At 66.3% G+C, this 26,076-nt stretch overlaps 2 protein-coding genes across 7 annotated transcripts; one reads left to right on the top strand and one right to left on the bottom strand.

The window, feature by feature from the left end:
- Nucleotides 1-402: 402 nt before the first annotated feature.
- On the top strand, nt 403-18,950 carry SPTB (spectrin beta, erythrocytic). Of its 6 annotated transcripts, none has more exons than XM_075095053.1 (36): nt 403-600; nt 3,991-4,188; nt 4,268-4,419; nt 4,603-4,776; nt 4,892-4,983; nt 5,066-5,146; nt 5,249-5,364; nt 5,578-5,690; nt 5,765-5,952; nt 6,035-6,152; nt 6,686-6,844; nt 6,920-7,222; nt 7,403-7,553; nt 7,644-8,511; nt 8,590-8,727; nt 8,829-9,588; nt 9,675-9,877; nt 9,965-10,055; nt 10,129-10,275; nt 10,392-10,655; nt 10,842-11,057; nt 11,144-11,233; nt 11,327-11,605; nt 12,105-12,271; nt 12,552-12,756; nt 12,843-13,217; nt 13,308-13,552; nt 13,641-13,779; nt 13,854-13,938; nt 14,029-14,225; nt 14,340-14,449; nt 14,785-14,866; nt 16,730-16,899; nt 16,970-17,143; nt 17,226-17,268; nt 17,781-18,950. In XM_075095053.1, the coding sequence occupies exons 2-36, from the start codon at nt 4,041-4,043 to the stop codon at nt 17,943-17,945; spliced, it is 7,008 nt and encodes a 2,335-aa protein (XP_074951154.1). In that variant the 5' UTR covers nt 403-600; nt 3,991-4,040; the 3' UTR covers nt 17,946-18,950. The 6 variants fall into 6 exon arrangements, with proteins under 6 accessions (XP_074951154.1, XP_074951155.1, XP_074951156.1 ...); XM_075095054.1 differs by having other exon boundaries at nt 406-600; nt 12,141-12,271; XM_075095055.1 differs by lacking the exons at nt 14,785-14,866; nt 16,730-16,899; nt 16,970-17,143; nt 17,226-17,268; nt 17,781-18,950 and adding an exon at nt 14,901-15,109 and having other exon boundaries at nt 410-600.
- On the bottom strand, nt 18,944-25,269 carry PLEKHG3 (pleckstrin homology and RhoGEF domain containing G3). The gene is given in 19 exon segments (XM_075095225.1): nt 18,944-19,813; nt 19,815-20,765; nt 20,837-20,908; nt 21,179-21,312; nt 21,315-21,470; nt 21,588-21,626; nt 21,751-21,825; nt 21,968-22,075; nt 22,150-22,183; nt 22,299-22,385; nt 22,460-22,552; nt 22,684-22,866; nt 22,957-23,091; nt 23,604-23,754; nt 23,823-23,869; nt 23,951-24,020; nt 24,122-24,222; nt 24,321-24,640; nt 25,195-25,269. Coding segments are annotated over 18 exon segments (3,252 nt in total). The 5' UTR covers nt 24,603-24,640; nt 25,195-25,269; the 3' UTR covers nt 18,944-19,279.
- Nucleotides 25,270-26,076: the final 807 nt, after the last annotated feature.

The raw sequence follows: 26,076 nt of genomic DNA on the forward strand, positions 1-26,076 counted from the left end.
CTGAGGGACCCCCAGTGCTAGTGGGGGACCCCCAGTACTAGCTGCAGGGTGCCTGGGACTAGCTGGGAGACTCCCAGGACTAGCCAGGAGTGTCTGGGTATTCGGGAAGAGCTGGAGGATACCTGAGTTAGTGGGGGATAGACAGGGCTAGTTGGGGGACCCCCAGGGCCGAGCTGAGGCGCATCCCGGGCTAGCCGGAGGATGCCATGGGCTAGCTGGGGGCGGGGGTCCGCCGCGGGAGGGGGGGGGGGCAGCGGGACCGGCCGGGGGCACCCCCCCACCCCCACCCGTGGCAGCGGGGCGCTGCGCCGCTCCGCGCCCGGCAGGTGCCGGTGCCGGTGGCGGCGGCGGCCGGGGGGGGCCGCTGTGCTGCATTGCGGGGCGGGCGGCCCGTCCCCGCCCGCCTCCGCCCGGCCCTCCCGGGGGGAGCGGGGCTATCTGGGCCGGGCAGCGCCGCTGGCCCCGGGCAGGAATGTCCCTGCGCGTCCAGATAATGTTATTTATATCGCGGCGTAGGGCGGCTCCGCTCCCCGAGCCCCGCTCCGGTCCCGGCTCCGGCCCCGGGCCCGCCGCCGCTCGTCCGCCCGCCGCCCCGTGCAGGTGAGAGCCGCGGCCGCCCCGGCCACCGCCGACGGGCACCGGGATGCGCCGCCTCCGGGGGGCACCGGGAGGCGCCGCTCCCCGGGGAGGAGTGGGGGGGCCCCGGGATGCCCAGGGCCACCGGGTTTGGGGTACCGGGGTGGGGGGGGGGGTGTGCTGGCCCCGTGCAGCACTGGGAAGGGTCCCGGGGGACTGCGGGCACGGAGCAAAGTTTGGCGGGGGTGCGGGGAACCCTGCCGGGGGGCTCAGCACCCCGTTTTTCCCTGCGGCGGGGAGGTCCCGATGTCACCCTGTGTGCCCCGGGGCTGCTCTCCCCACGGGGGACACGCGGCTGCTGGGAAGGACGGGGCGGGCGAGCGGTAGTGACTTTCTGGGGACACCCTGGGGACACTTTCCTCGGGGGTGCCAACCCCGAGCGGGGTCCCCACACCAGTCCCCAGCACTCCTGGCACTGCCAGGCATGTGCCGGTGGGACGTGGTGGGCACGCTGGCTCCGGAGGCAACGTGGGGTAGGTCTTGGTGGGGCACATTGCCCAGCCCGCTTCAACCACCAGTTTTTAGCAACTGGAGAAGCTGGAGTTACTGGGAAGAGTTTTCTGGCCACTGTGCCCTTGGCACCCCTCGTCCTGGCGCGGCGGCAAGAGGATGCTTGCAGACAGGTGTTGGGACGGGGGAGCTCCTGCCTGCACCCTGATAAGCAGGGGGCCACCCAAGGCTGATTTCCCAGCTCCCCTTTCAGGGCAGCTTTTGCCTTTGCAAATCTCCAGCTCTGGGAGTCAGGGGATCGCAGTGCCCTTTGCTTTCCTGGGTTAAGTCGATGAGGAGCATTTGAGGGGGTGCTGCAACCCTGGTGGGTGCCAGCACGGCTCCCCGAGCAGTATTTTGCAGCTGTTGGGTGTTTTTTGGGCCCTCGCTTGTGATTTTGGGGTAGGTGAGGAGGTGCAGGGGTGTAGCTCCTAAGAAGGGAGCGGGGTTTGGCCCGCGCCATGCGCAGGGGAGGCCTATTTATAGCCAAAAATGTCTGTGGAGTGTCAGCACGTGTGCATGTCGCCGCTCGATGCGCTGGCGGGTTAGGTGACACGGGACAGTCCTGGCACGGCTGGCATCCGCACCAACTCCGGCCCTGGGGAAACCCAAACCCTCACCCGCCGGGTGAGCGCGTGGCCGGGGAGCCACGGGCGGAGCAGGGCATCACTGGCCAGAGGAGCTGTGCCATGCCATGCCCAACAACCCCATGCTGTGCTGCGTGGCCGTGCCGAGCAGGGCCATCTGCTCCCGGTCCTGGCCGTGCGCCTGGGAGGCAGGCAACTGTTGGGGGGCTGTGGTGTTGCCCCCCAGCTCCTGCCCCTTCCCAGTGGGGGCGGCCACACAGGGAGTGTGGCTGGCTGCCGGCTTGGTGGAGGTGCAAAACAAAAGCATAAATTGGTGAAGCAAAGCAGCTGGGGTGATGCTGGGCAGCGGGTGCCCCAGGGACCTGCCAGGCTGTGGGCGGAGGTGATGGGACAGCTATTTCGGGGCGTTTCAGGGGACCCTGCTGAGCTCTCATGTGCTGGCAGCTGATGTTTCAGCCGCATGTTGTGGTGGCGAGCGCCGAGCCGGGGAAGGGGCTTGAGGGTGCCACGGGTGGCAGGCGCCAAACTGCTGCCCCAGCTGCCCTTGGGGTGCAGGAGGGACGTCACCCGGGCTCGGTGGGGGGCACCTCAGCGGCAGCACGGTGCCAGCCCCTTGCTGGGAAGTGCTGATTCACGGCGCTGAGCTGCCGGCCGGGGAAGGCGATGCTGCCTTGGCCCCAGCCGCAGGATGCTCGTGGCGGGGCCGGCACCCCGGCACTCCCGGCTTTCCTCCTGCTGAGCAGGCAGAATGACAGTCCCCAGGGCAGCGGGTGCTGGCGGCAGCGTGGCTCTGCCAGACGGGGCTGTTTGGAAGGCGCGGGTGCAGCAGAGGGAGATTTAAAGTGTTGGCAAGCGCCCGCGCTCGAAATGCACACTGGCAGCTCACTTGGGCTCCACTGTGGTTCCCTTCAGCGCAGTGTCCTCCTCCTCCTCAGACGGTCGCAGCATGGCCCTGCTGTTGTGGTGGTGTGGGGGAGGCCCAGCCGGGACAGATGTCTGTGCCGGGATGGCAGCACTGGACTGCGGTGTGCTGCAGAGACCCGACGCAACTCAGCACACCCAGCCCATTTGCAGCGCCCAGGCAGACTGGCTGCAGCTCCTCCAGCACTGGGGTGGAAATCCCCAAATTTGGACTTCCCCAGGGGGTTTTCTGCTGCAGGACTGGAGGGCAAGCCCAGTGCCAGCTCTGCTGGCTGGCAGTGACACAGGCCCACGGCACGGAGGGCTGTGAGCCCCGCTCTTGCGCGCTTCCGCCTGCTCCTGCATGCGCTTGCATGGCCCTGCACACTCTCATGTGCCTTCTTGCATGCATTCACATGTCCTCCCTTGCACGTGCACGCTCCTGCATGTCCTTGCTTGCATGTGTATGCTTTTACATGCTCTGGCACGCTTCTACATGTCCTTACTCACATGCGTATGCTTTTGCACACTCCTTTACGTCCTTGCACGCTCTGGCATGCTCTTGCACGCAAGCCGGCACCCCAGCCAAGGCCCTGCCTGCGCTGCTGCGATTAGGGTGCAGAGATGGGGCTCAGCCCAGTCCTGTGGGCCCTGATAAAGCTCTCCTGCCTGCTCACTGCCTGGGGGGTGCAGCGGCCGTGGGCTGTCACGGCTGTCAAGGGGTTTGGGGGTGCCCGGGCTTTCCTCCACCTGCACCATGCGCCCGCAGCCGGGGGCTCCTGGTGGCTCTGGGGTGCTGGTGGGGCTTCTGGCTGGGGGGCTCACCGTGAGCAGCCCCAGCCCTGCTTCCCACACCCCTCAGGGGCCCCAGCAGCCTCCTCCCGCCCAGCCCAGCCCCCGACAGCTGCTCACAGGCATTTTTAGATACTGGTCATGTCCTATCTGTGTCTCAAATATCCCCGGGGGTGGGTGGCCCCCCTGCCAGCAGCTGTCACCCACTTTCTGCCACAGGTGCTGGCGGAGCCCCTCCAGGCATGGTGTGAGCAGCACCCACTGCCCCTGGGGGCACCCATGTTTGGAGGGACACCCCTGGGGACCCGGCCCAGCCAGCCAGGGATGCTGGGTGGGCTGGCAGGCCCTGGGTGGGGAAGCACCAGTGGCACGTGTGCCCTTGGCACGGCTCGGCATGGGGGTCCACACCGGCAGGGTGAGCCCCCGAGTGTGCAGCACCCAGGTGCCCCTCAACACCTGGGTGAGGGAGAGGCTAAATCCCTCTGAGCAGCTTAATCAGCAGCTCTGAGCCGCAAATCCCCACGCGCGGCAGGGACGGCAAGCTGCCGCGGTAATGCCGATGCCGGTGGCCCCCGCTCTCCCCCAGGGGCCTGTTGCCGGTAGCCGACGGCCACCCGGCCGGGGGACGCCGGGACTATGACCTCGGCGAATGACTACGAGCAGCTGGAGCTGCAGCAGCATTACAGCCGCATCAACGTCCGCTGGGACGCGTCCGACGATGAGCTGGACAACGACAACAGCTCGGCACGGCTCTTCGAGCGCTCCCGCATCAAAGCCCTGGCAGGTCAGGAACAAGTCTGGGTCCCCTCAGTCCTCGCGGGTTGTTCCCACCGTCGGTGCTACTGTGCCCGCTCTCATTGCAGATGAGCGGGAGGCCGTGCAGAAGAAAACCTTCACCAAGTGGGTGAATTCACACTTGGCTCGCGTCACCTGCCGCATCTCGGACCTCTACATGGACCTTCGGGACGGGCGGGTGCTCATCAAGCTTCTGGAGGTGCTGTCAGGAGAGCTTCTGGTAGGACTCCCATCCAGCTGGGGACCCATGCCATGCCCCAAGACCTCTGGTGCTCCACCAAGGCTGTTGATCTTGGTGTTAACCGAGGCTCCACCAGGGTTGGGGTGGCAGCAGCAGTGACCCCGGGCAGGGGTGGGGGTGCCTGGCATGGAGGGGAGGGTGTTGAGCACTGTCATGCCCCAGCCAAAGCCCACCAAGGGCCGGATGCGGATCCACTGCCTGGAGAACGTGGACAAGGCGCTGCAGTTCCTGAAGGAGCAGCGGGTGCACCTGGAAAACATGGGGTCCCACGACATCGTGGACGGCAACCACCGCCTCGTCCTTGGCCTCATCTGGACCATCATCCTCCGCTTCCAGGTGGGACTGGGTGGATGGGGGACACCCCTAAGCTCAGCACCCAATGGCTCGTTCCCGAGTGGGAGCCCTCCTCCGCGGACATCCTCCTCAACCTGGGTTGTCCTTCTGCCCCCAGATCCAGGACATCATCATGCAGACGCAGGAGGGTGAGGAGACGCGCTCCGCCAGGGATGCGCTGCTGCTCTGGTGCCAGATGAAAACGGCGGGGTAGGTGTTGGGACACACACGCTGCAGCGCCAGGGTCTGGGGGTGCCCAGAGGCTGACGGTGACTCTCTGTCCCCATCGCAGGTATTCCCATGTGAACGTCACCAACTTCACCTCAAGCTGGAAGGACGGGCTGGCTTTCAACGCCCTCATCCACAGGCACAGGTAGGCAGAACTGCAGCAGGCGCCGGGACGTGCCGGGGTGGTGGTGCCACCGGGGGATGTCCCATGGCTGTGCCACCACCATCCCATGCCGTCTGTCCCCAGGCCTGAGCTATTTGACTTCCAAAACCTGACCAAATCCAACGCCCGGCACAACCTGGAGCACGCGTTCAGTGTGGCGGAGCGGCACCTGGGCATCACCCCGCTCCTCGACCCCGAAGGTGAGGCTGCCGCTGCTGACCTTCCTGCCTCAGTTTCCATGTTACACCCTGGGACACGCCCAGGCCCCGGGGAGGGACGGAGAGGTTTCCACCCTGTGGAAGTGGGTCTGGGTGGGAGCAAGGGAGGGACCTCACGAGGTGGTCCATGGAACCGTGGTGATGCCGGGGTAATGCAGAGGCTGGGTCAGGACTGACACCTCTCCCGCCGGGCAGATGTGTTCACAGAGAACCCTGATGAGAAGTCCATCATCACCTACGTGGTGGCCTTCTACCACTACTTCTCCAAGATGAGGCTGCTGGAGGTGGAGGGCAGGCGTCTGGGCAAGGTAGGGGCTGGCGTTGGGGCAGGGGGTGCTGCCGGGGTGCTGGTACCCAGTGCCCACCACCGGCCCCGCTGCAGGTCATTGAGCACGCCAAGGAGACAGAGCGGATGATCGAGGGCTATGGGGGGCTGGCCTCCACCCTGCTCACCTGGATCGAGCAGACTATCGCCTCCCTCAACAGCCGCAGCTTCGCCAACTCCTTGGCTGGGGTGCAACACCAGCTGCAAGCCTTCAGCACCTACCGCACTGTGGAGAAGCCCCCCAAGTAAGCACCCCCGAGCCCCCCGTGCCCGCGCAGTGGTGGTGAGCACCCATGGGTGCCCCGGGCTGAGCTCTCTCTGGGGCAGGTTTCAGGAGAAGGGCAACCTGGAGGTGCTGCTCTTCACCATCCAGTCGCGGATGCGAGCCAACAACCAGCGTGTCTACACCCCACACGAGGGGCGTCTGGTCTCCGACATCAACCGGGTACGGGGCCCATCTCAGCAGCCTGGCCATGTGCCCTGCCATGCCACGGCGACACGCGGCTGCTCCTGCAGCACCCTGCGGCCTGGGGGCAGATCTTCGCCCGGTGTCCTGGGGACTTTGCTCCCCACGCTGTCCCAGGGCAGGTTGGGTCCATCTCCTGGGGGAAGTTGGGTCCAGCCCAAGGTAGTTCAGGTCCTAGGACAGGTTGGGTCCATCTCCCAGGGCAATTCAGGTCTATATCAGGGAAAATTGGGTCTGTTCTAGAGCAAGTCAGGCCTATCTCCTGGGGGCAGTACAAATCAATCCCAGAATGGGTCCTAGGGCAGGTTGGGTCCATCTCCTGAGGCAGTTCAAATCCATCTCAGGGCACATTGAGTCCATCCTGGGGCAGGTCAGATCCATCCCAGGGCAGGTTGGGTTCCTTCAGCCACCCTCCTCAACCCATAGGGCACGTTGAGGTTCACCAGCAGAACAAGACATGGGTGGGTAGGGGATCATGGGTGCCACCTCCATCTGGTGTCGCCTTCCCCCAGGCTTGGGAGCAGCTGGAGAAAGCGGAGCATGAGCGGGAGCTGGCGCTGCGCACCGAGCTCATCCGGCAGGAGAAGCTGGAGCAGCTGGCACGGCGCTTCGACCGCAAAGCGGCCATGCGGGAGGCCTGGCTGAGTGAGAACCAGCGCCTGGTGGCTCAGGTGAGACTGGGGACACCCACCCTGGGGACCGGGGCACCCTGCCGGAGCCTCACCACGGGCTTTGTGCCGGGGCAGGACAACTTTGGCCAGGACCTGCCGGCAGTGGAAGCGGCCAAGAAGAAGCATGAGGCCATTGAGACGGACACGGCCGCCTACAAGGAGCGGGTGCAGGCCATCGAGGCGGTGGCGAAGGAGCTGGAGGTGGAAGGCTACCACGATATCCAGCGTATCAATGGGCGCAAGGACAATATCCTGCGGCTCTGGGAGCAGCTCCTGGAGCTGCTGGCTGCCCGGCGCCAGCGCCTGGAGATGAACCTTGTCCTGCAGTATCTCTTTCAAGAGATGCTCCACAGCATTGACTGGATGGATGAAGTCAAAGTAAGCTGCAGGAATTGGGTGACGCCGTGGGTGGGGGGCCTTGGTCCCACTGGGCAGGGTGTTGGTGGGACCCCCATGAGGAGGCAGATGAGAAGCTGCGGTGCTGGTGGTAGCTTTTGGGTGGCAGTGGGTGCTCTCTGCTGCAACCAGTGGTGGCTGACAGCTGGGACTCTCCCGCAGGTGCGGCTGGGATCACCTGAATCGGGGAAGCACCTTCTGGAGGCAGAGGAGCTGCTGCAGACTCACCAGCTGCTGGAGCGTGACATGGCTCTGCAGGCGGAGAAGACACGGGCCATCAGTGCTGCTGCCCTCCGCTTTGCTGACGCCGAGGGTAGGTGCACTGGGATGCCCTGGGGCTGCGGTGCAGCTTGGGGAAGCTGGGACGCCCTGCTGACGGGCACCCACCCCACTCCCTGGGCAGGCTACCGTCCCTGCGACCCCAAGGTCATCCGGGACCGCGTGAGCCACCTGGAGCTGCGCCAGCAGGAGCTGCAAGTGCTGGCGTCCCAGAGGAGAGCCTTGCTGGAGCAGTCCCGGTCCCTCTGGACCTGCCTCTGGGAGCTGGATGAGGCAGAGAGCTGGATCAAGGAGCAGGAGCAGCTCTACTCCTCCCTGGACTTCGGGAAGGACCTGCCGGGTGTGCTGCTGCTCCAGCGCCGGCACGCCGCCTTTGAGGCCGAGCTGCGGAGCCGGGGTGGCCGGCTGGAGCGGGCGCTGGCGGCGGGAGAGGGGCTGGTGGCGGCGGGCTGGGCGGCCGGCCGGCTGCGGGAACGGGGGGCAGCGGTGCGGGCGCTGTGGGCGCAGCTGGAGGAGCTGGCGGCTTTCCGCCAGCGTGGCTTGAGCGCATCTGAGGGCTTCTTCCAGTTCCAGGCAGAGGTGGAGGAGCTGGCGGAGGGGCTTCGGGATGCCCGCCGGCGGGCAGCCGCCGAGGAGCTGGGCCAGGACGAATACCGCACCCGCGCCTTGCTGCGGCAGCACCAGGAGCTGCTGGAGGAGATAGCGGCCGCCCAGGAGCAGCTGGATGGGCTTGCCCAGCAAGCCGAGGGCTTCTCCCCGGAGCTGCGGGCTGGCCCCGAGGCGCAGAGCCGGCTGGTGGCCCTGCGGGAGCTGCACGCCGATGTGGCCGCCCTGGCTGAGAGGCGGGGCCGCCAGCTGCAGGATGCTCTTGACCTCTACACTGTTTTTGGGGAGAGCGATGCCTGCCACCTCTGGATGGGGTCCAAGGAGACCTGGCTGGGGCAGCTGGAGGTCCCTCAGGTGCTGGAGGATCTGGATGTAGCACAGCACAGGTAAGGGTTCTGGCAGTGGTGGTGCTGCTGTGACATGTCCCGAGGTGTGGCACGTTCTCAGCCCGGCCATCCCCGCAGGCTGGATGGGCTGGAGCAGGAGACAGCTGCCGTGGCTTCCCAGATCGCCGCAGTCAACCAGGCAGCCGACGGGCTGCTCGCAAGCGGGCACCCCCGCAGCCCCCAGGTCCGGCAGTGCCAGGAGAAGCTCAACGAGAGGTATGGTGGTGGGCAATGCTGGGGCGAGTGGGTGCCACCGGGGCAGCTGGGCCAGTCCCCACCGGCCGCATCCCCCATTATCACCCGCCTCCGCCCCGCAGGTGGGACCGATTCAGGGAGCTGGTGTCCAAGCGTCACCGAGCCGTGGGCTCGGCACTGCGCCTCCTCAACTACCGTCTGGAGTGCGAGGAGACTCGGCAATGGCTGCTGAGCAAAGCCCGGGCGGTCGAGGCCACTGCCGAGCTGGGCCGGGACCTGGCTGGCGTCTTGGCTACTCAACGCAAGCTCTACGGCATCGAGCGGGAGCTGGCGGTCGCCGAGGGCCGCTTGGCCACCCTGCGCTCCCAGGCTGACCGCCTGGCCGAGGAACGGCCCGAGGTGGCCCAGGAGGTGGCCGAGCGGCTGTCGGCTGTGACAGCTGCCTGGGAGGAGCTGCAGAAGGCTTTGCAGGAGCAGGCAGCCTCTCTGGGGGAAGCCGGGCAGCTCCGGCGCTTCCTGCAGGACCTGGATGACTTCCAGGCGTGGCTTTTTGGTGCTCAGAAAGCCGTGGCGGCTGCTGATGAGGTGCCGGCTTCTCTGGCTGAGGCGGAGGACCTGCTGCAGCGGCACGAGGTCGCCCGGCGGGATGCGGAAGGGCATGCGGCCGCCTTCACCGCGTTGGTGGAGTCGGGAGAGCGGGTGGTGGGGGAACAGGCGGACCCCCAGTACGAGGGGCTGCGGCAGCGCCTGCGTGGCGTGGAGGCTGGATGGGCCGCCCTGGGTAGGATGGCAGAGGCCCGGCACGGCTTCCTTGTCCAGTGCCGTGGCTTCCAGGAGTTCCTCCGTGATGCCAAGCAAGCGGAGATCCTCCTCACCAATCAGGTGGGTGCCCAAGATGGGTCCTGGGGGTGTTCCCGTCTCATGAGTGCAGTGGAAAAGGTGCTGACACCCTGCTGTGCCCCCCCCAGGAGTACACACTAGCCCACCTGGAGCTGCCCACCACGCTGGAGGGCTCGGCCACCAACCTGCGCCGCTTCCAGGAGTTCTGCGCTGGCATGGAAAGCAGTGCGGAGAAGGTCCCCGAGGCGGTGGCCAGCGGCACCAAGCTGGTGGCCGAGGGAAACATCTTCTCTGAGAAGGTTGCCGAGAAGTGCCAGGCCCTCCAGGAGCGGTGAGTCCGGTGAGGGGCTGGCAGCAGGCAGGTGGGCAGCGTGTGGGCAGCAGGGCTGACGCTGCCCATCTCTGGTTGCCCTGCCAGGCACGAGGCCGTCACTGCGAAGGCGGAGGAGGCAGCGACTTTGCTGCAGGACAACCATGAGCTGCAGACCTTCCTGCAGAACTGCCGGGAGGTAGGGACGTGGCATGGGGCTGGTGGCAGTGGGGGGTCTGTGCCAGCTGAGTCCTGATGACCCTCGCCTACAGCTCGACGCCTGGGTGGAGGAGAAGATGCTGACAGTACAGGATGCCTCCTATGGTGAAGCCCGTGGTCTCCACGGCAAGTGGCAGAAGCACCAGGCATTCATGGCTGAGCTGGCAGCCAACCAGGGCTGGCTGGAGAAGATCGAGATGGTAGGTGCCGGCACCAGTGCCTGGAAGCCCCGCAGCCCCCTGGCCAGGTGGGAAGTCCCCGTGCTGGTGTGGAGCTGCACTGTGGCAGCCACCAACCTCTTTGGTGTTGCTGGCAGGAGGGGAAGGAGCTGGTGAGCCGCAAGCTGCAGTACGGCAAGGTGGTGGCGTGGCAGCTGGACGAGCTGCGGAGGCGGTGGGACGGGCTGCGTGCCGCCGCTGAGGAGAAGGGCCGGCAGCTTTTTGAGGCAAATCGCTCAACGCTGTACGCCCAGAGCTATGGGGAGCTGGAGAGCTGGCTGGGGCAGGCGAAGGAGGAGCTGCGTGCCACCGAGCAGGCCAAGGACCTCACTGCCACCAACCTGCTGCTGAAGAGGCTGATGGTGGGTGGTGGTGCCACCAGCTGAGCGTCTGGTGGGGCAGAAGGATGTTAGCACCTCACCCTATCCTTTGGGTAGTCCTCCATTTGGGGTGGGGGGGGCTGAGGTGCTGGGTCATGTCCCCAAACAGGGCTGGCCGGTCCCTGGCCCAGCTCTGTCCCCCCAGCTCACACGGCTCTTTCCCACCAGAGGCTGGAAGAGCAAGTGCGAGCACGGATGAAGGAGCTGGAGGAGCTAGGGCAGCAGGGTCCCCCCCCTGCTGGGGATGTGCCGGATGCCGATGGGCATGAGCAGAGGCTCCAGCGGCGATTCCTTGACCTGCTGGAGCCACTGGAGAAGAGGAGGAAGGAGCTGGAGACTGCTAAGGCCATGTACCAGCTTGGACGGGATCTGGAGGATGAGAAGGTGAGCATCCTTGCCATGGCGGGGTCTGGTGTGCCAGGGGCCCCCGTGGGTGCTGCGTGGCGCTCAGCAGGTTCTCTCGCCTGCAGCTTTGGGTGCAGGAGCGGCTGCCCCTGGCAAGGTCGACGGAGCATGGCACCGACCTCCCGAGCGTGCAGCGCCTCGCCAAGAGGAATGAGGTGAGCCTGGGCACAGCGGCAGCACCCAGCCGGTCCCTTGGGGCCACCCATCCCATGGGTGAGCCCTGCCATGACTGCTCGCCCCACCGGCAGACGCTGCAGAAGGAGCTGGCGGGCCATGCCCCCCGCCTGGCCGAGGTGCTGAGCCGGGGCGAGGCGGCGGCGGCGAGCGGCGATGAGCTGAGCCCGGAGCTGGAGGCACGGGTGCGGGAGCTGCGGGGGCTGTGGGAGATGCTGCAGGCGGAGGCGGCCGCCCGGCACCGGCGCCTGCGGGAGGCCAGCGAGGCTCAGCAGTACTACCTGGATGCCAGCGAAGCCGAGGCCTGGATCAGCGAGCAGGAGCTCTTCATGGGAGCTGAGGAGAAGCCAAAGGTAAGAGTGGCTATGTGTGGTGTCCCCGTGTCCTGGGCGGGGGGTCTGTGCCGTGCTCTGCTGCCATGCTGGGACATCCTATGTCAACCCAGGCCATGCCATGCTGTGCCGTTAAACTTCATTCTGTACCATGCTGCATCACACCACTACACGCCACCCTGTGCCATGCTGGGCCATTACATGGCACCCATCCCATGCCATGTCATGTCATTACATGTCATGCCATTACACAACACCCTATGCCATGCCTTTAGAGGTCATCCCACGGCATGTTGTGCCATAACAGGTCATCCTGTGCCACACCATCCTTGGCCATTGCGATCCATCCCATGCCATGCCATTACCTGCCATTACACACTACCCCACGCCATGCTATCTGTGCCATGCCATGCCATGCCTAACCCCACTGGGCTTGCCCTTGCTCCCCACTGCACCGGAGAGAGGCAGGACATGCCCGCAGGGTGGGTGCTGGGGCTGCACCCCGGTCCCCGTCCCATAGCCGTGCCAGGTGCTGATGGGCACTGCCGTGCCACAGGACGAGGAGAGCGGCTTGGTGATGCTGAAGAGACACGTCCGGCAGCAGCGATCCATCGAGGACTACGGCCAAACCATCAAGGAGTTGGCAGGGAGGGCTCAGCAGCTGCTCTCTGCCGGCCACCCTGAGGGGTAGGTGCCACCACCGCGTGTCCCCTGTCCCTCGGGGCAGCCCTAAGCACTGGGGTTGGGTGGGTGGTTCGGCTGGAGCTCTGGTGGCATTGGCTGCCCCAGCACCTCACTCCAGCTGGGCAGCATTGCCTCGGCTCCATCAGGGAGGAGGTGGCAGAGGGATGAAGGGAGCGTAGAATGGGTCCCTCCCCCCAGAAAAACCCCATTTGGCAACACGGATGGGTTGGGGGTATCTTTTCCCGGGTGAGAACTGGGGTGTCTGTGTGCCGGGGCCGCGCAGGGAGCAGATCATCCGGCTGCAGGGCCAGGTGGACAAGCACTACGCGGGGCTGAAGGAGGTGGCTGAGGAGCGCCGCCGGCGCCTGGAGAACATGTCCCACCTCTTCCAGCTGAAGCGGGAGGTGGAGGACCTGGAGCAGTGGATCGCCGAGCGCGACGTGGTTGCCTCCTCCCAGGAGATGGGGCAGGACCTGGACCACGCCACGGTGAGGGTGCTGGTGCTGGGGTGGGTACAGTGGTGCTGGTGTGCAGTTTTGGGGGGACAAACTCAACTCTTCTCTCCCCTGTGCAGCTCCTGCGAGAGAAGTTTCGGGAGTTTGCGCGGGAGACGGGCAGCGTGGGGCAGGAACGTGTAGACCGGGTGAACCTGGCCATTGAAGACCTTATTGATGCGGGGCATGCAGAGGCAGCCACCATGGCCGAGTGGAAGGACGGGCTGAATGAGAGCTGGGCTGACCTCCTGGAGCTGATTGACACCCGCATGCAGCTCCTCGCCGCCTCCCATGATCTTCACAAATACTTCTATGATGGCACTGAGCTGCTGGCCCTCATTGCCGCCCGGCGCCAGGAGCTACCCCAGGACCTGGGTGAGGATGCTGGCACGGTGGAGGCTTTCCACCGCATGCACAGCGCCTTCGAGCGTGACCTCCAGCTGCTGGAGACACAGGTGAGGCTGCAACCTGGAGCCGGCAGGGATGCTTGGCGCTGCCACCGCTCACACTGAGCATTCTCCATGGTCTCTGGCTCCGCTGAGTAGGTGCAGCAGTTTCGGGAGACGGCGACGCGCCTGCAGACCGCCTACGCCGGGGAGAAGGCGGCCGGCATCCAGGAGCAGGAGCAGGAGGTGGCGCGAGCCCTGCGGGCGCTGCTGGAGGCGTGCAGCGGCCGCCGGGCCCGGCTGGTGGACACAGCCGATAAGCATCGCTTCTTTGGCATGGCACGGGACCTGCTCTCATGGATGGAGAGCACCGTCCGGCAGATTGAGACGCAGGAGAAACCCAGGTATGGCTGCACCTGGCCGGCACCTGGCACTGTTTGCCGGGACCCAGGACCAATGCCACCACCGACACCGGTACCTCTCTGTCTCCAGGGACGTCTCCTCAGTGGAGCTGCTCATGAAGTACCACCAAGGCATTAGGGCTGAGGTAGACGCCCGGAGCAAGAGCTTCACCACCTGCATTGAGCTGGGCAAGAAGCTGCTGCAGCGCAAGCACCAGGACTCGCCGGAGGTGAGAGCGGTCGGGGCCGGGGTGCAGTGGGGATGGTGCCCCCGGGGTCACCTTGTGACAGTGTCCCCTCGCAGATCAAGGCAAAGCTGGTGGAGCTGGTAGAGAACAGGAGGGCCATGATGGAGATGTGGGAGCAGCGCTGGGACAGGCTGCGGCTGCGTGAGTGCACCGGTGGCGCCGGAGGGGACCGCGGCTCGGCCGGGGGGTGGTAGTGGCTGGGAGCTGAGCGCTGCCCATCCCTGCCCGCAGTGCTGGAGGTGTGCCAGTTCTCCCGGGACGCCTCGGTGGCCGAGTCGTGGCTCATGGCACAGGAACCCTACCTGGCCAGCAGTGATTATGGGCAGACAGTGGACGCAGTGGAGAAGTTGCTCAAGCGGCACGAGGCTTTTGAGAAGTCCTCGGCCACCTGGGAGGAGCGCATTGCCGCCCTGAGGAAGCTGACGACGGTGAGGAAGGCTCGGGATGGGGCATGGCTGGTTCTGGCTCGCCTCTGCCCTGCCTTAGTTTCCCCACCTCACATCCCCACCAGCCCCTAACGACTTCATCCCCTTTCCCGGCAGCTGGAGCTCCTGGGCGGGCGGACACTGAGCGAGGGGCTGGCGCGGGACGGGGCAACGCGCACCGAGGCTCCTGACTACCAACTGGATCTGGACGGGGAGCTGGAGGCCGGGTAAGAGGTCCCGGTGCCGTCTCCAGGTGGCTGCAGGAGCAGCCTGTGTCACCTGGCTTGGCTCCTGGGCATCATTTCCAGCATCCCTCTTCTCAAACCATTAAGGGTTTTTTTAGCAATTTGCCCTTTTGGAGCAGTAAATCGATGCAGGTGAAGAGCAGAGATGAAGGTTGAGCCCCGCTGTGCTGGGGCTTTCATCCCCTGGGGGGTACGGGGGAGCAGCAGCCAATCCCAGGTCCCTGCAGCTGCATTTCCCCAGCAAGCTGCCTGGGATGGGGATTTTGGGGCTGCTGTGCTCAGCTGGGGACACTGAGTGGGCTGCCTCCCTGCTGCAGGTCTGAGGAAGAGGAGGAGGAGAAGAGGAAGGGCGTGAGCATGCAGGATTCCTTTCCACCCACCACCGACGGACCAGAGCCGGTCAGTTCTCGACTTTAGCTTTCTCTTTCCCCAGCAGCACAAAAAGTCTCCTCGCATGTCCCACAAGCTCCTCGTAGACCCTGTGACCATGACTGTGACCATGGCGCGCCGACGGCTCCCCCCACCCCCCGCCCTTGCCTTGTTCATTGCATTGAGTTGAATAAATGCTAAGTGACCCCAAAAAGGCTGGGTGGGCAGGCGGGTGCTGCACCTTTCCCTTCGCCCCAGGTCCTGGGGTGGCTGGAGGCATCCGTGCTCGCGGTGATGAGGCTCGGGCCAGCTGGTGGAGGCTGGCACCCACGGGTGCATGGCTGTCTCTGGGCTCAGGGCAGCAGCCAGAGCTGCAGCGTCTGCCCTGGGGTGGGCAGATCGTGGTCCCTATCCTTACACCATGCTGTTGGCGAGGCAGCGTGTGTCCCTGGAGAAACCCATGGGAATACCGCATGGTCCCGGCCATGTGGCACCTGGCTTTCCAAGCACCCAGCCCTGGGAGCAGGGCCGGCTCTGCCCCGGCACAGAGGGGACATTTGGCAGAGCCTACCCACGGACACACAGCAGCGGCGCTCCTGGCTGGCCGTGCTCACGTCAGCCCCACAGCACGTGGCCCTTGCGGCATTGTCATCCCTTGGGCATCATCACCCCATGGGGCTGTCACCTGGTGAGGCATCGTCACCCTAAGAAACATCACTGTATGGAGCATCAGCACCCTGCCAAAGACATTGTCACCCTGTGGGGCATTGTCACCCTACAAGGCATCAGCACCCTGTGCAGCATCGTCACCCCTCGGGGCATTGTCACCCTGTGTGCCAGCACCTTGTGCTCCCTGCTGACCTCTCTTCTCCTGCCTGCTCTGCCTGCTTGGGGACAGGATTGCTTTCTGGTTGCTCTGCCTGCTTGGGGCAAGGAACCCCTTCTGCCTCTTCTGCCTGCCTGGGGACATGGGCATCTTCTGGCTCCTTGGGGACAAGATCACTTTCGCCTGCCTGGGGACAGGATCCCTGAGTACCTACCCAGGGCCAAGATCATTTCTGCCTGCTTGAGGACACAGCCATCTTGTGGCTTTTTGGGGACAGGGTCCCCCCTCTGCCTGCTTGGGGACACGGCCACTTTCACCTGCTTGGGGACAAGACTACTGCCTGCCTGCCTGGGGACACAATCTTTCTCTGCCTGGCCTGCTCAGGGACATGGTCACTTCCCGGCTGCCAGGGACAATGTCCATCCTCCCACCCATCTCAGCAGGACACACCGCAGGACCTCCACGTACTCCCTGGGGAGCTGGCAGCCATGAGCGTGTGGGGCTGGGGTCCCCCCCTAGGCACAGGAGGATGGGATGGGCACCCTGGGATCACCATGCCCTGGCTCTGCATCCACCCTGGCCACGCGCTTCCTGCAACACCAACCTGCTGCCCCTAGACAGGCATCCCAGCACCGACCGCAGCCCCCGACTGGATTCTGTCTGCCCGCCGGCATCCCCCACGGTCCCCAATCCTCTGGGCAGGGGACAATGCCAGGGTGGCTCCTTGCCCAGCTTGGCTCAACCCTATCACCCCAATTTTGGGGGGCCCCAGCACCATACAGAGCCCAGGGTGCAGGTCCCAGGGCTGGACCCTGTCCCAGTTGCTCACTGGGGTCCTCCCAGCAGCCCACCCGCTCCCGCGTACTGGAGCTGGTGTAGGGTCACTGGCACTACGAGCTGGGTGTGACGCTCCCGCTGCTGAGCCACAGGCTTGGGGTCCGTGAGCCCCCGTTGGGGACAGGGACACATTACGGGGTGCCACTGTGGGAGGGGAAGGGACCTCAGGATGTGGCTTTTGGTGGTGGGCGGTGACACCGCAGTGTAACAGGGCCGTTGCTTTGCGGCAGCTGGCGCGGACGACAGGCGATGAGGAACCGGCATCGCCGAGCCCACGGCCGCTGCGGGAGGAGCCGGAGGAGCCGGCCACGCTGCCAGCCCGCACCTGCAGCGTCCAGCTGGAGGGCTACCTCGGCCGCAAGCACGACCTGGAGGCAGCCACCAAACGGGCATCCAACCGGTAGGCGCGGCGGCGGCGGCGGCCGGGCGGCGCGGGTGCACGCTGGGCTGACGGGACGGTGTGGTGGCAGGTCGTGGAGCACGCGGTACTGCGTGCTGCGGGGTGGCCAGCTCGCCTTCTTCAAGGATGCCAAGAGCCGGGCGCTGGGGCTGCCCTGCCACGGCGAGGAGCCCCTGGGGCTGCAGGATGCCCTTTGCGAGGTGGCCGCTGGCTACAAGAAGAAGAAGCATGTCTTCAAGCTCAGGTAAGACAGCGGTGTGGCACGGCACGGTGCGGCATGGCACGGGGTGACACGTGCCTCACTGGCACTTGTGCTCTGTCCCCAGGCTCAGCAACGGCAGCGAGTGGCTCTTCCATGGCAAGGATGAGGTGAGGGGCATCGTGGTGGGATGTGGCGGGGCTGGAGATGTCATGGGGACAGAGGGGACCACCAGTGCCCAAGGGACATGGCCCTGGGGGACGCAGGATGGCCAGTGGTACCCAGGGGGACAGAGGGTGGCTGATAGTTCCCAGGGGACACTGGGGGGATTAACAGTGCCCAGGGCAACACAGGGTGGCTAGAGACGCCCGGGGGATACAGGGGGACCAGCAGTGCACAGGGGAACACAGGGGTGGCTGGTAATGCCCAGGGGAAATGGGGGTGGCCAGAGGTACCATGGGGACATAGGGTGACCTGTAGTGCCCAGCAGCACACAGGGTGGCTGGCACTGCCTGCGGGGCCATGGGGGGACTGGGGTGCCAGGAGGATGGGGGGGGTCGGGCAATGCCTGGGGCATATGGGTGGCTGGGGAAGATGTGGGGCAGCTGGCATCACCCAGAGGGACATGGGATGGACGGAAAGGTAATGGGGGGCCCCCCTGAGCCCATGCCCGCGCCCGCAGGAGGAGCTGCAGGCCTGGCTGCAGGGGCTGAGCACAGCAATAACCGAGTGTCAGAGCGGCCGGGGGAAGGTGCAGAGTCTGCCCCTGCCCCTGGCCCCCGCTGAGCCCCTCCTGCCCCGCAAGGACAAGGAGAAACGATTCAGCTTCTTCCCAAAAAAGAAATAACCCCCTCCGGGGGAGGGGGAGACACCCTGAGCCCCAGGGACCCATCACGCCAGCAGTGCTCGCGGCCATGTGTGCGTAGGGACCTGCGTGTGCACGTACCTATAGGTATAGCCAGGTGTATAGGGGCAGCTGCCAGGCTTCATGCGTGTGCAGGAGCCTCGCAGCCCCCGTATGGGCATGCAGAGGCGCAACCCTCACCCCCGCGAGTGCACGCGTGGGCTCACATCTATGTATACATATAGAGGCACATATACAAGCGTGCACACCCCGTGTGCATTGAACACGTGCCTGTGTGCACGTGTATATATATATATTTGTATTTATATATATACATACATTTCCATGCTTAAGGGTATGCACACACCTATGTGGAGGTGAACACAGATGTATACGTACATCCCCCGTGTGCACGCCTGTGTGTGTAGGTGTGTACGTGCCCCTCCAGACATGTGCACCTAGGGGTGCCCCCCGCCACGCACAGGGGTCTGCAGCAGCCCCGTGCACACACGTGTCCCTGCATGCACACGTGTGCACACGTGTGTCCCTGCATGCAGGTGCACCCACCCCTCCGCGCGCACGGCCACGGGTGTGCGTGCCCCACACACGTGCATGTCCGTCCCCACCCCCCCCCCCCCCCCAGCACCCACACAGGAGGCTGTCGTGGGTGCCCCCCCACCCCCCCCAAAGCCATAACAACCCCCCTGTAGTGCGTGGGTGCAGAGGGGGCAGCCTCAGCCCCTGTGGGCATCAACCAAAGAGCGTCGGCCCGTGGGTGCGTGGGCATGGGAGGGGGACACCGCTCACCACCGCCCCTCTCCTACACCCACCACCCCGTTCCCCTGCCTTCGCTGCTGGGGCAGGGGGACGCCCCCATGCACCCCACGGCCGGGCTGAGCTGCCCCAGGGCAGAGCACGGGCAACCAGAGAGGAACTTTTGGTTCAGTTTGGTGTTTTTTTTGGTTTTGGTTTTTTTTTTTTTTTTTTCTAATAAAGATGTGAAAGCGAGCCAGGCTCAGTGCTGGGCGCTGGGGGGGCCATAGGGTGCCTCTGCTTCCGGGCAGGTTGGAGGTTCATGGGGCTGCCCCTTCTTCCATAGGGTGCCCCTTCTCCTGGGCAGATTGTGGCGGAGGGTCCCCAAAATGCCCCTTCTGCCAGGCGAGCTGGGAGTCCACAGGGTACCCTTTCTTCTAGGTAGATTGGAGGTCCGTAGGGGGCTCCTTCTCCTGGGTCAGTTAGAGGTCCATAGGGTGCCCCTTCTTCCAGACAGGTTGGGGGTCCATGGGGTGCTCCTTCCCCCAGCGGGCTGCGGGCTGCCCCTTCTCCCCATCGCCCACCTAGCTGGCAGCGTCGAGGGTCTGAAATTTCTGCCGCAGGTCCCTGACGAGGCCGGGGCGGGGGGGCTCAGGGGTATCGGGGGGCTCGGGGCAGCGTCGCCGGTACTCCTCGGAGGCCTGGTAGGCTTTGCAACGTTCCACTACCGCCTTCAAGCAGATCTTCTCCCGGGTGGTGGGCGAACGGATCTGCACGTAGGTGTGGGGCTCGGCAGGGGCCGGCAGCCGCTCCAGCACCAGCACCTGCTGCCCAGGGCCCAGGGACGCCTCTGCAGCCACCCACAGAGCCCCATCGCTGCCATGCCGCGCCGGTGCCGGCCGAGGGGTGCTGGACCCCCCGCCTGCCTCAGCACTCCGGCTCCGGCCACCGCCCCGCTCCTTCTCAACCGGCCGGCCACCCCGGCACGGCCCCTCGGGCGCCGAGCGGCTGCGGCTCACTGGCGGGGGGCGCGGGGCGCCGAAACGGGCACGAAGCTCCCGCACGTCGGGCCAGGCGAAGGGTTCAGCACTGCCAGGGCTTGGGGGGCTGCGGGGGGTGCCCGGGGAGGGCAACACCGCTGGTCCCCTGCCCTGTGGCACAGCCACTGGGGGGGGTGCCGGTGCATGGGTCCCCCTCCTCTCGCTGCGCCGGGGCACATCGGGCTCTGGCACGGTGGCTTTTGATGCGGAGGCTGTACTGCCGTGCCAGCTGGTACACCTTGGTGCCGGGGTGCTGGGGGGGGGTCAGCAGCAGCCGCGGTGGTGGCCCGGCCGGCGGCCCCTCGCCCACGGCACCCAGGTCGTCCTCCTCCAAGATGAGCAGTGGCTCGGGGGGCTGCAGCCCGTTCTCCCGGCACGGCTCCTCTGGTGGCGCCTCGGGCTCCCCTGGTGCTGGCTGGGCGGGGGGCTCGGGGCTCGCCGGGGGCCGGGGAAGGCCGTTGAGACGGGAGACGGAGCTTCGCACCAGCCCCTTAGGGATGAAGGAGAGGCTCTCACGGCGGCAGACGCTGAAGCTGGCATCCCGGTTCTCAGCGTGGCCGTAATAGCTCTTGATCTTGTCGAGAAGCAGGCGGTCCCGGCTGGAGAGCAGCGACTCCCGGCGGGTTCCGGTGAGGGGCTCGGGCGAGGGGATGGTGCTGCGGGACCCCCCGGGCTCCACGGCCTCGAGCGGGGGGCCACCGTCCAGGCTGAGGACGCTGTCGCTGCGGCTGGCCAGCCGCCCCGCCGGCCCCTCCAGCGCCAGGCTGCTGCGGCGGGAGAAGCTGCTGCCGCCACCAAAGCGCTCGGCGATGACGCTGGCCTGGTCCAGCACTGATGGTGGCAGGATACTACTGGCAGCTCCTTCTTCTTCTTCTTCTTCCTCCTCCTCCTCACTGCTCAGCCCCTGCAAATCCTCCGCAGCGCGGTCTGGTTCCCCCTCCCCGCCAGGCAGCACTGGTGCTGGGGTCCCCACCAAGGATGGGGTTTCGGGTGCCCCTGGCCCCTTGGGGTGCTCCACAGCGCTGCCAGCCTGCGGAGGGTGGGTGGGTGGGTGCTGGGTCCCCTGGAACCCCCAGGCAAGGGCTGCAGAGCCGCACTGACCTTCTCACAGCTCCCCGGCCCCCAGCTGCTTGGCCGCTTGGGTCCCTCTGGCACCGGTGGGTGCCCCTCAGTCTGGATGAGAGCAAACGTTGGGTGTCATGGGGTTCATGGGCTGGGGGGGGATCTCCCAGCTGCTCTGAGCAGGACTGCTGCTGAAGGCAAGTCCTGGCCAAGCCATGGCTGAGGATCCCACAGCAGCCCCGGGAGCAACGTCGGTGGCCCTGGCGGGGATACAGGGGGCCCTGGGAGCAGCATGGGGTGCTCCAGGAGTGATACGGGGTGCCCTGGGTAGCAGGGCACAGTGGGGGCCTTCCCTGGGGTTTAGGGGGCAGAAGCGGGTACCTGCTCCTCCTGGGGTTCCACTGGCATGTCCCCAGCCCCAGGCAGCTCCTCCTGGAAGTCCTTGCCCAAAGCCTCCTCCTCCTCTTCTTCCTCCACCACGTCCTCAGCTGCCACCCAGGCGCTGGGGTGCTCGGGGGCTCCCCCACCTCCAGGAGAGCCCCATCACTGCCAACGTGCTACTCAGGGGCAAGCACTGGGCTCAGCACCCCGTGCCCCCCTGGCAAGTAGCGTGCCAGGGCTGGGGGACACTGGGCACCGCAACCCACCCTGCTCCCCGGCCTTACCTGGAGCCCTGCCAGCCAGGAGAGAAAAACGTGGAGGTTAGGGGGGGCAGCACCCAATAGGTGTCCCCCCAGCCCCTGGTCCCCCTCTGCCCACCCCGCTGGTGCCAGCAGCCCCGCCAGCTCACCTTGTTCACCCAGCTGCCGCAGGATCTGCTTGGCAGGCTCTGCGGGGAGAAGCCGGGCATCCAAATCGGGTGACGGTCATATCGTCCCGTGACCCCCAGCCTGACACCCAAACCCCAGCACCCCACTCCAGCTGGGGTCCCTGGTCCGCGCCGGTGTCCGCACCTGACTGCCTGCGCCCCATGTGCCTGTGCTGCTGTTCTGGCAGCGTCTCCACGTGGTCCTGGTGCTGGAAGGGCTCTGCGGGGACAGGAAGACCCATCAGTGCCAGCACCCAGCACCCACCGTCCCCGTAGGCATCAGCGCGATCCGGTGGCGGCTTCACCCCAGGGAAGGGACGGCGGCGGCTGTGGTGGGGATGCCAGGGATGTGCGGCTCTCACCAGACTGCCGGCGGCCCTGGAGCAGCTCGGCAGCCATGTCATCCAGGGGCTGGCAGGACCAGCTCTTCTTCAGGCGCTCGGGGCTGCAGCGGGGCAGGCGCGGGGGATCTGCAGGCACAGGGGGTGTCACTGAGGGGCAAGCAAGGGCAGGGAGGGGGCCACAGGGCGCTGGCGGCACTCACGGAACAAGTCCATCTCCAGGATGGCTTCCTTAGCCTGGGGCAGAGAGAAGAGAGAGAGACAGCGGGTGAAGCTGGGGTGCAGCTGCCCCCCCTTACCATGTGGGGGGGACCCCAGTGCCACCATGGTGCCCATCCTGCTCTGTCCTCACCTTCTGGGGTATGATGGCATGGTGGTTCTCCAGGATCAGCCGCTTAATATGGTGGGTCCACACACGCTTCTCCTCCACGCTTTTGGCCTGGGGGGGACAGGGAGGGCGGTGGGGCCAGGCAGGGGGCTCCCTAGGGTGCCCTGAACTCCGAGCCCTCCTACCTGCAGGCTGTGCTGCTGTTTGCTGTGCTTGTAGTGAGCCAGGCTGAAGCAGAGGGAGTCCCGCGTGCTCTCAATCAGCATCAGCGAGGAGCACTGCGGGGAGAGGCCGTCAGCCCGCCAGGCACCCCTCCTGAGCCCCCCCAATCTCCAGCACACTCCTGGTCCCCCCCATCCCCAGCACCTCCCTGTTCCCCCAGCACCCCACCGGGCCCCCCAGCACCCACCGGGATGTGGCTCTTGTAGATGTAGTGGTCGCCACGACGCTTGGTGATGAGGAGGGTCTTGTCAAAGAGGAAGACGGCGCGCTCGTGGCGCACCCGCTGCACCCGGAAGGTGCCCTCCAGCACCAGCTCCCCATAGCTGGTCAGGTCCGGCCCCTTCCAGCCCAGCAGCAGAGACTGGATCTCCTGCGTGGGTCCCCGGGGACGGGCACATCAGGCCACCCACCGCCATGGTGGTGCCCGCCCGGTGCCACCCACCGTGCTGCCGGCACCCACCTGCTGGCGGATGGCGTGCTCGTGCTTGCGCTTCATGTCGTTGATGTACCAGGCGACGCAGGTCATGGTGTCGATGGCCTCCAGGACCACCTCATAGTCGTCCCCTGACTTGTGCTCAAAGTGTTTGGCGATCTCCTGCCGGCAAAGGACACGGTGCTGGGGCAGCGCCAATGGGGCCGCAGTGGCCGGTGCTGGGTGACCGGGCTCTGCCAAGCGCCTGCGCTACGCTGGGTGTGCGCACTGTGCCAGGGAAATGTGCCGTGCCGGGTACCCATGCCATGCCAGGGAACCAGGCTGTGCCAGGGAGATGTGCCGCGCTGGGTGCCTGCACCACGCCATGCCCCAAAGCGTGCCAAGAGCCTGTGCCGTGCCATGAGCTCACACCAAGCCGGGTGCCGAGGCTGTGCCACGCTGGGCGGCCACACTGTGCTGGGTACCCAGAGCGTGCCAGAAAACACGCCATGCCGGGTGCCCAGGCAGCACCAGGTGCCTGTGCCGCATCAGCTGCCTGAACTGTGCCAAGAACTCATGCTCTGCCACATCCCCATGCCATGCCAGGCACCCAGACTGTGCCGGGCGCCAGTACCCCGCCGGGTGTCCACGCCATGCCACGCCACATGCCCACACCGCGCCGGGCGCCGGCTCACCTGGAGCAGCAAGTGGTACTTGAGGATCCTCTGGACGGGCTTGAGCAGGTAGGCACCGAGGGGCAGAGCGTGCCGCAGCTGCTCCTGGCACTCGCGGAGGAACCGAGCCTGCGGCTTGCTCCTCATGCACTCGGCCAGCGCCGCCACTGAGCTGCGGGCAGGGAGCGGGCTCAGCCCCCTGCCCACCTCGCTGCCCGCCCGCGCCCCCCTGCCACTCACCTGGGGTAGTTGTTGCAGTACTGGGTGTAGATGGCAAACTCCTGGCTCTGCGGGCAGAGGGGAGCGTGATAAGAGCCCAGTACAGCCCCGCATCCCCCCTCAGTGTCCCCCCTGGTGCCCCCTCTTACCCGGGTGACGAAGCAGACGGCCACGGCCACAGGGTCACTGCCGCAGCTCTCCAGGTTTTGCAGCAGGGTGCTGGGGGGGGGACAGAGGGGACGGGGTCACAGCAGCCCACCCCCAGCCGCGGGATGGGGTGGCACTGGCTGTACCCCACCGGTGGCACAGGGAGCACCCACCTGCTGAGCTCATAGATATCCTCGATGTTGCCGAAAAGCGCGCTGACCTGCTCCGGCCGCAGCACCGGCTCCTCCGAGTCGATGATCTTGCCCAGGTAACCCTGCCAGACACCCGCAGTCGTCATCGTCGGTGGCACTGGTGCAACCAAAGCCCCGTCCCAGGGGTCGTCCCAGGGGTCTCCCCCACCCTGGTGCTCACCTCCACGATGCTGCGCAGGTCACGGACGTAGGTGCGCTCCGACTCCACGATCTCCAGCACCACTCGCCCCAGGTAGCTGGGCTCAGCCCCGGCACTGCCGAAAGGTGCCAGGGGATGCCCGCTGCGGGCGCCCAGCCACCCCCCTGGGGAAGCGTTGTTGTTGCTGTTGTGCAGCCCCTCGGCCCATGGCTCGGCCCCGCTGCCGGCCGGCTCCTCCATGGCGCGGCCGGGCTCCAGCACCGGGCTCAGGGTAGGGTGCTGCAGGCAGGCGGGCACCGGCATGCCGGCATCCCCCAGCACTGGTGGGGCACAAGGTTGGTCTGGGGAGGGGAAAGCAGCGTGGTTAGGAGCTGTGGACACCCCCAAGGTCTAGGCAGAGTTTGGAGCCAAGGGGGGCTCAAACCCCCTCACAGTGAAGAGCCCCTGGGGTTGACCTGGTGGCCAACCCCTCCAGGCAGGGGGTGCCAGCACCCCCAAACCCCAAAAATCCCTGGCTACGGATCAGACAAGGCAGGATATGGCCTGGTTGAATCCTGGCACAGCCCACTGAGTCTTCCCACCCATGGAGGTCCTAACATTTGAGGGTTCCCTGCCCCCTTAGCCCAGGCTGGGCGATGCGCCCCAGCAGCCGGGGGCTGCGCTCCCAGAGCAGGAAGCACCCCAACAGGACCAGTGCCAGCGCCGCGCTGAGCCCCCACCCTCCGGCACCCTGCGCCAGGGCCGTGCGTCACCGCCGCGCCCGCGGGACACCTTCCCGGTGAGCTCAGCAACGGCTCGCCCTTCCGGACCGCCAGTGCCACCAGCCGCTCCCCCCGGGATCCTCCCGTGCCACCAAAACAGCTCAGTGCCACCGAAACTGCTTGGTGTCACCAACCTGGTGGGGCACCTGAAAACAGACCGCCGGCGGCAAAGCGTGCCACAGCGGTGAGGACTCACCGCCGTACTTTCTGCAAAGAGACGGTTTGCGGCAGAGCACCGAGCCCACTCACCCTGGCGGGCGGATGGCCCTGGGGACGGTGACCTTCAGCTGGGTCACTTGCCGGTGGTGGGGCCGCTCCAGCCCCCCAGCACTGGGGGTGCCGGCACCGAACCAGTCAGGCCGGTTCCTGCCAGCTCCTCCCTACACCCGCCATGCCGCATGGCTGTGATCCCGCTGCTGACTTCCCCATGGGTTTCCCGTGCAAGCCAGGAGCCCCCCAAAAACCCACCACAGTGCCCCCCCAAGCAGGGCCCAGCCCCACATCCCCAGGCTGTGCCCGTAGGGCACCCCCTCAGCACCCCAGCACTGGGTGATCTGGGGAGTAGCCCCCCCAAACCCCAAATCCTTCAGCCTTGCCCCGGCCCCACGGCCACCTCAGCCAGAGGGGACCCAGCCCCATGGGCACCCTGTACCACCGGGACAGAAGACCCCGAGCACCCACCCCTGGCAGGGTCTGGCCCCCACCCATGACCAGGTCCCTGCCAGGAGACTGAGGGGATGCCTGGGTGGCACTGCGGGGCAGAGAGGGGCATGACTTGCCCCCTCCCCGGCACAGGGGGACAGCGCCCCAGTGCCCGTGGGGGGTCCCCCACGTGATGCCCGGCTGGGGATTTGTGGCCACCACGGCTCGTCTCCGAAGGCCGCCCCCGGCTGCCCTAATCCGCTCAGCGCACTGGGATTACGGCGCCGGCCCCACGTCACAGGGACCGCGGCCACTCGCCTTGGCCCCCCAGCCACCACCGCTCTGCCCCACCAGGCGGGGGGGGCGTTTATCCT

This window comes from Phalacrocorax aristotelis, chromosome 5, assembly GCF_949628215.1.
Source record: "Phalacrocorax aristotelis chromosome 5, bGulAri2.1, whole genome shotgun sequence".
NCBI lineage: Eukaryota > Metazoa > Chordata > Aves > Suliformes > Phalacrocoracidae > Phalacrocorax > Phalacrocorax aristotelis.

What these genes read in the sequence shown, in the direction of transcription:
- SPTB (XM_075095053.1), top strand. Translation starts at nt 4,041, where the DNA reads ATGACCTCGGCGAATGACTACGAGCAGCTGGAGCTGCAGCAGCATTAC. An exon ending in ACTGGATGGATGAAGTCAAA is followed by an intron (nt 7,223 to 7,402) that starts GTAAGCTGCAGG and finishes ACTCTCCCGCAG; the next exon opens with GTGCGGCTGGGATCACCTGA. An exon ending in CTGGGACAGGCTGCGGCTGC is followed by an intron (nt 13,939 to 14,028) that starts GTGAGTGCACCG and finishes CCCTGCCCGCAG; the next exon opens with TGCTGGAGGTGTGCCAGTTC.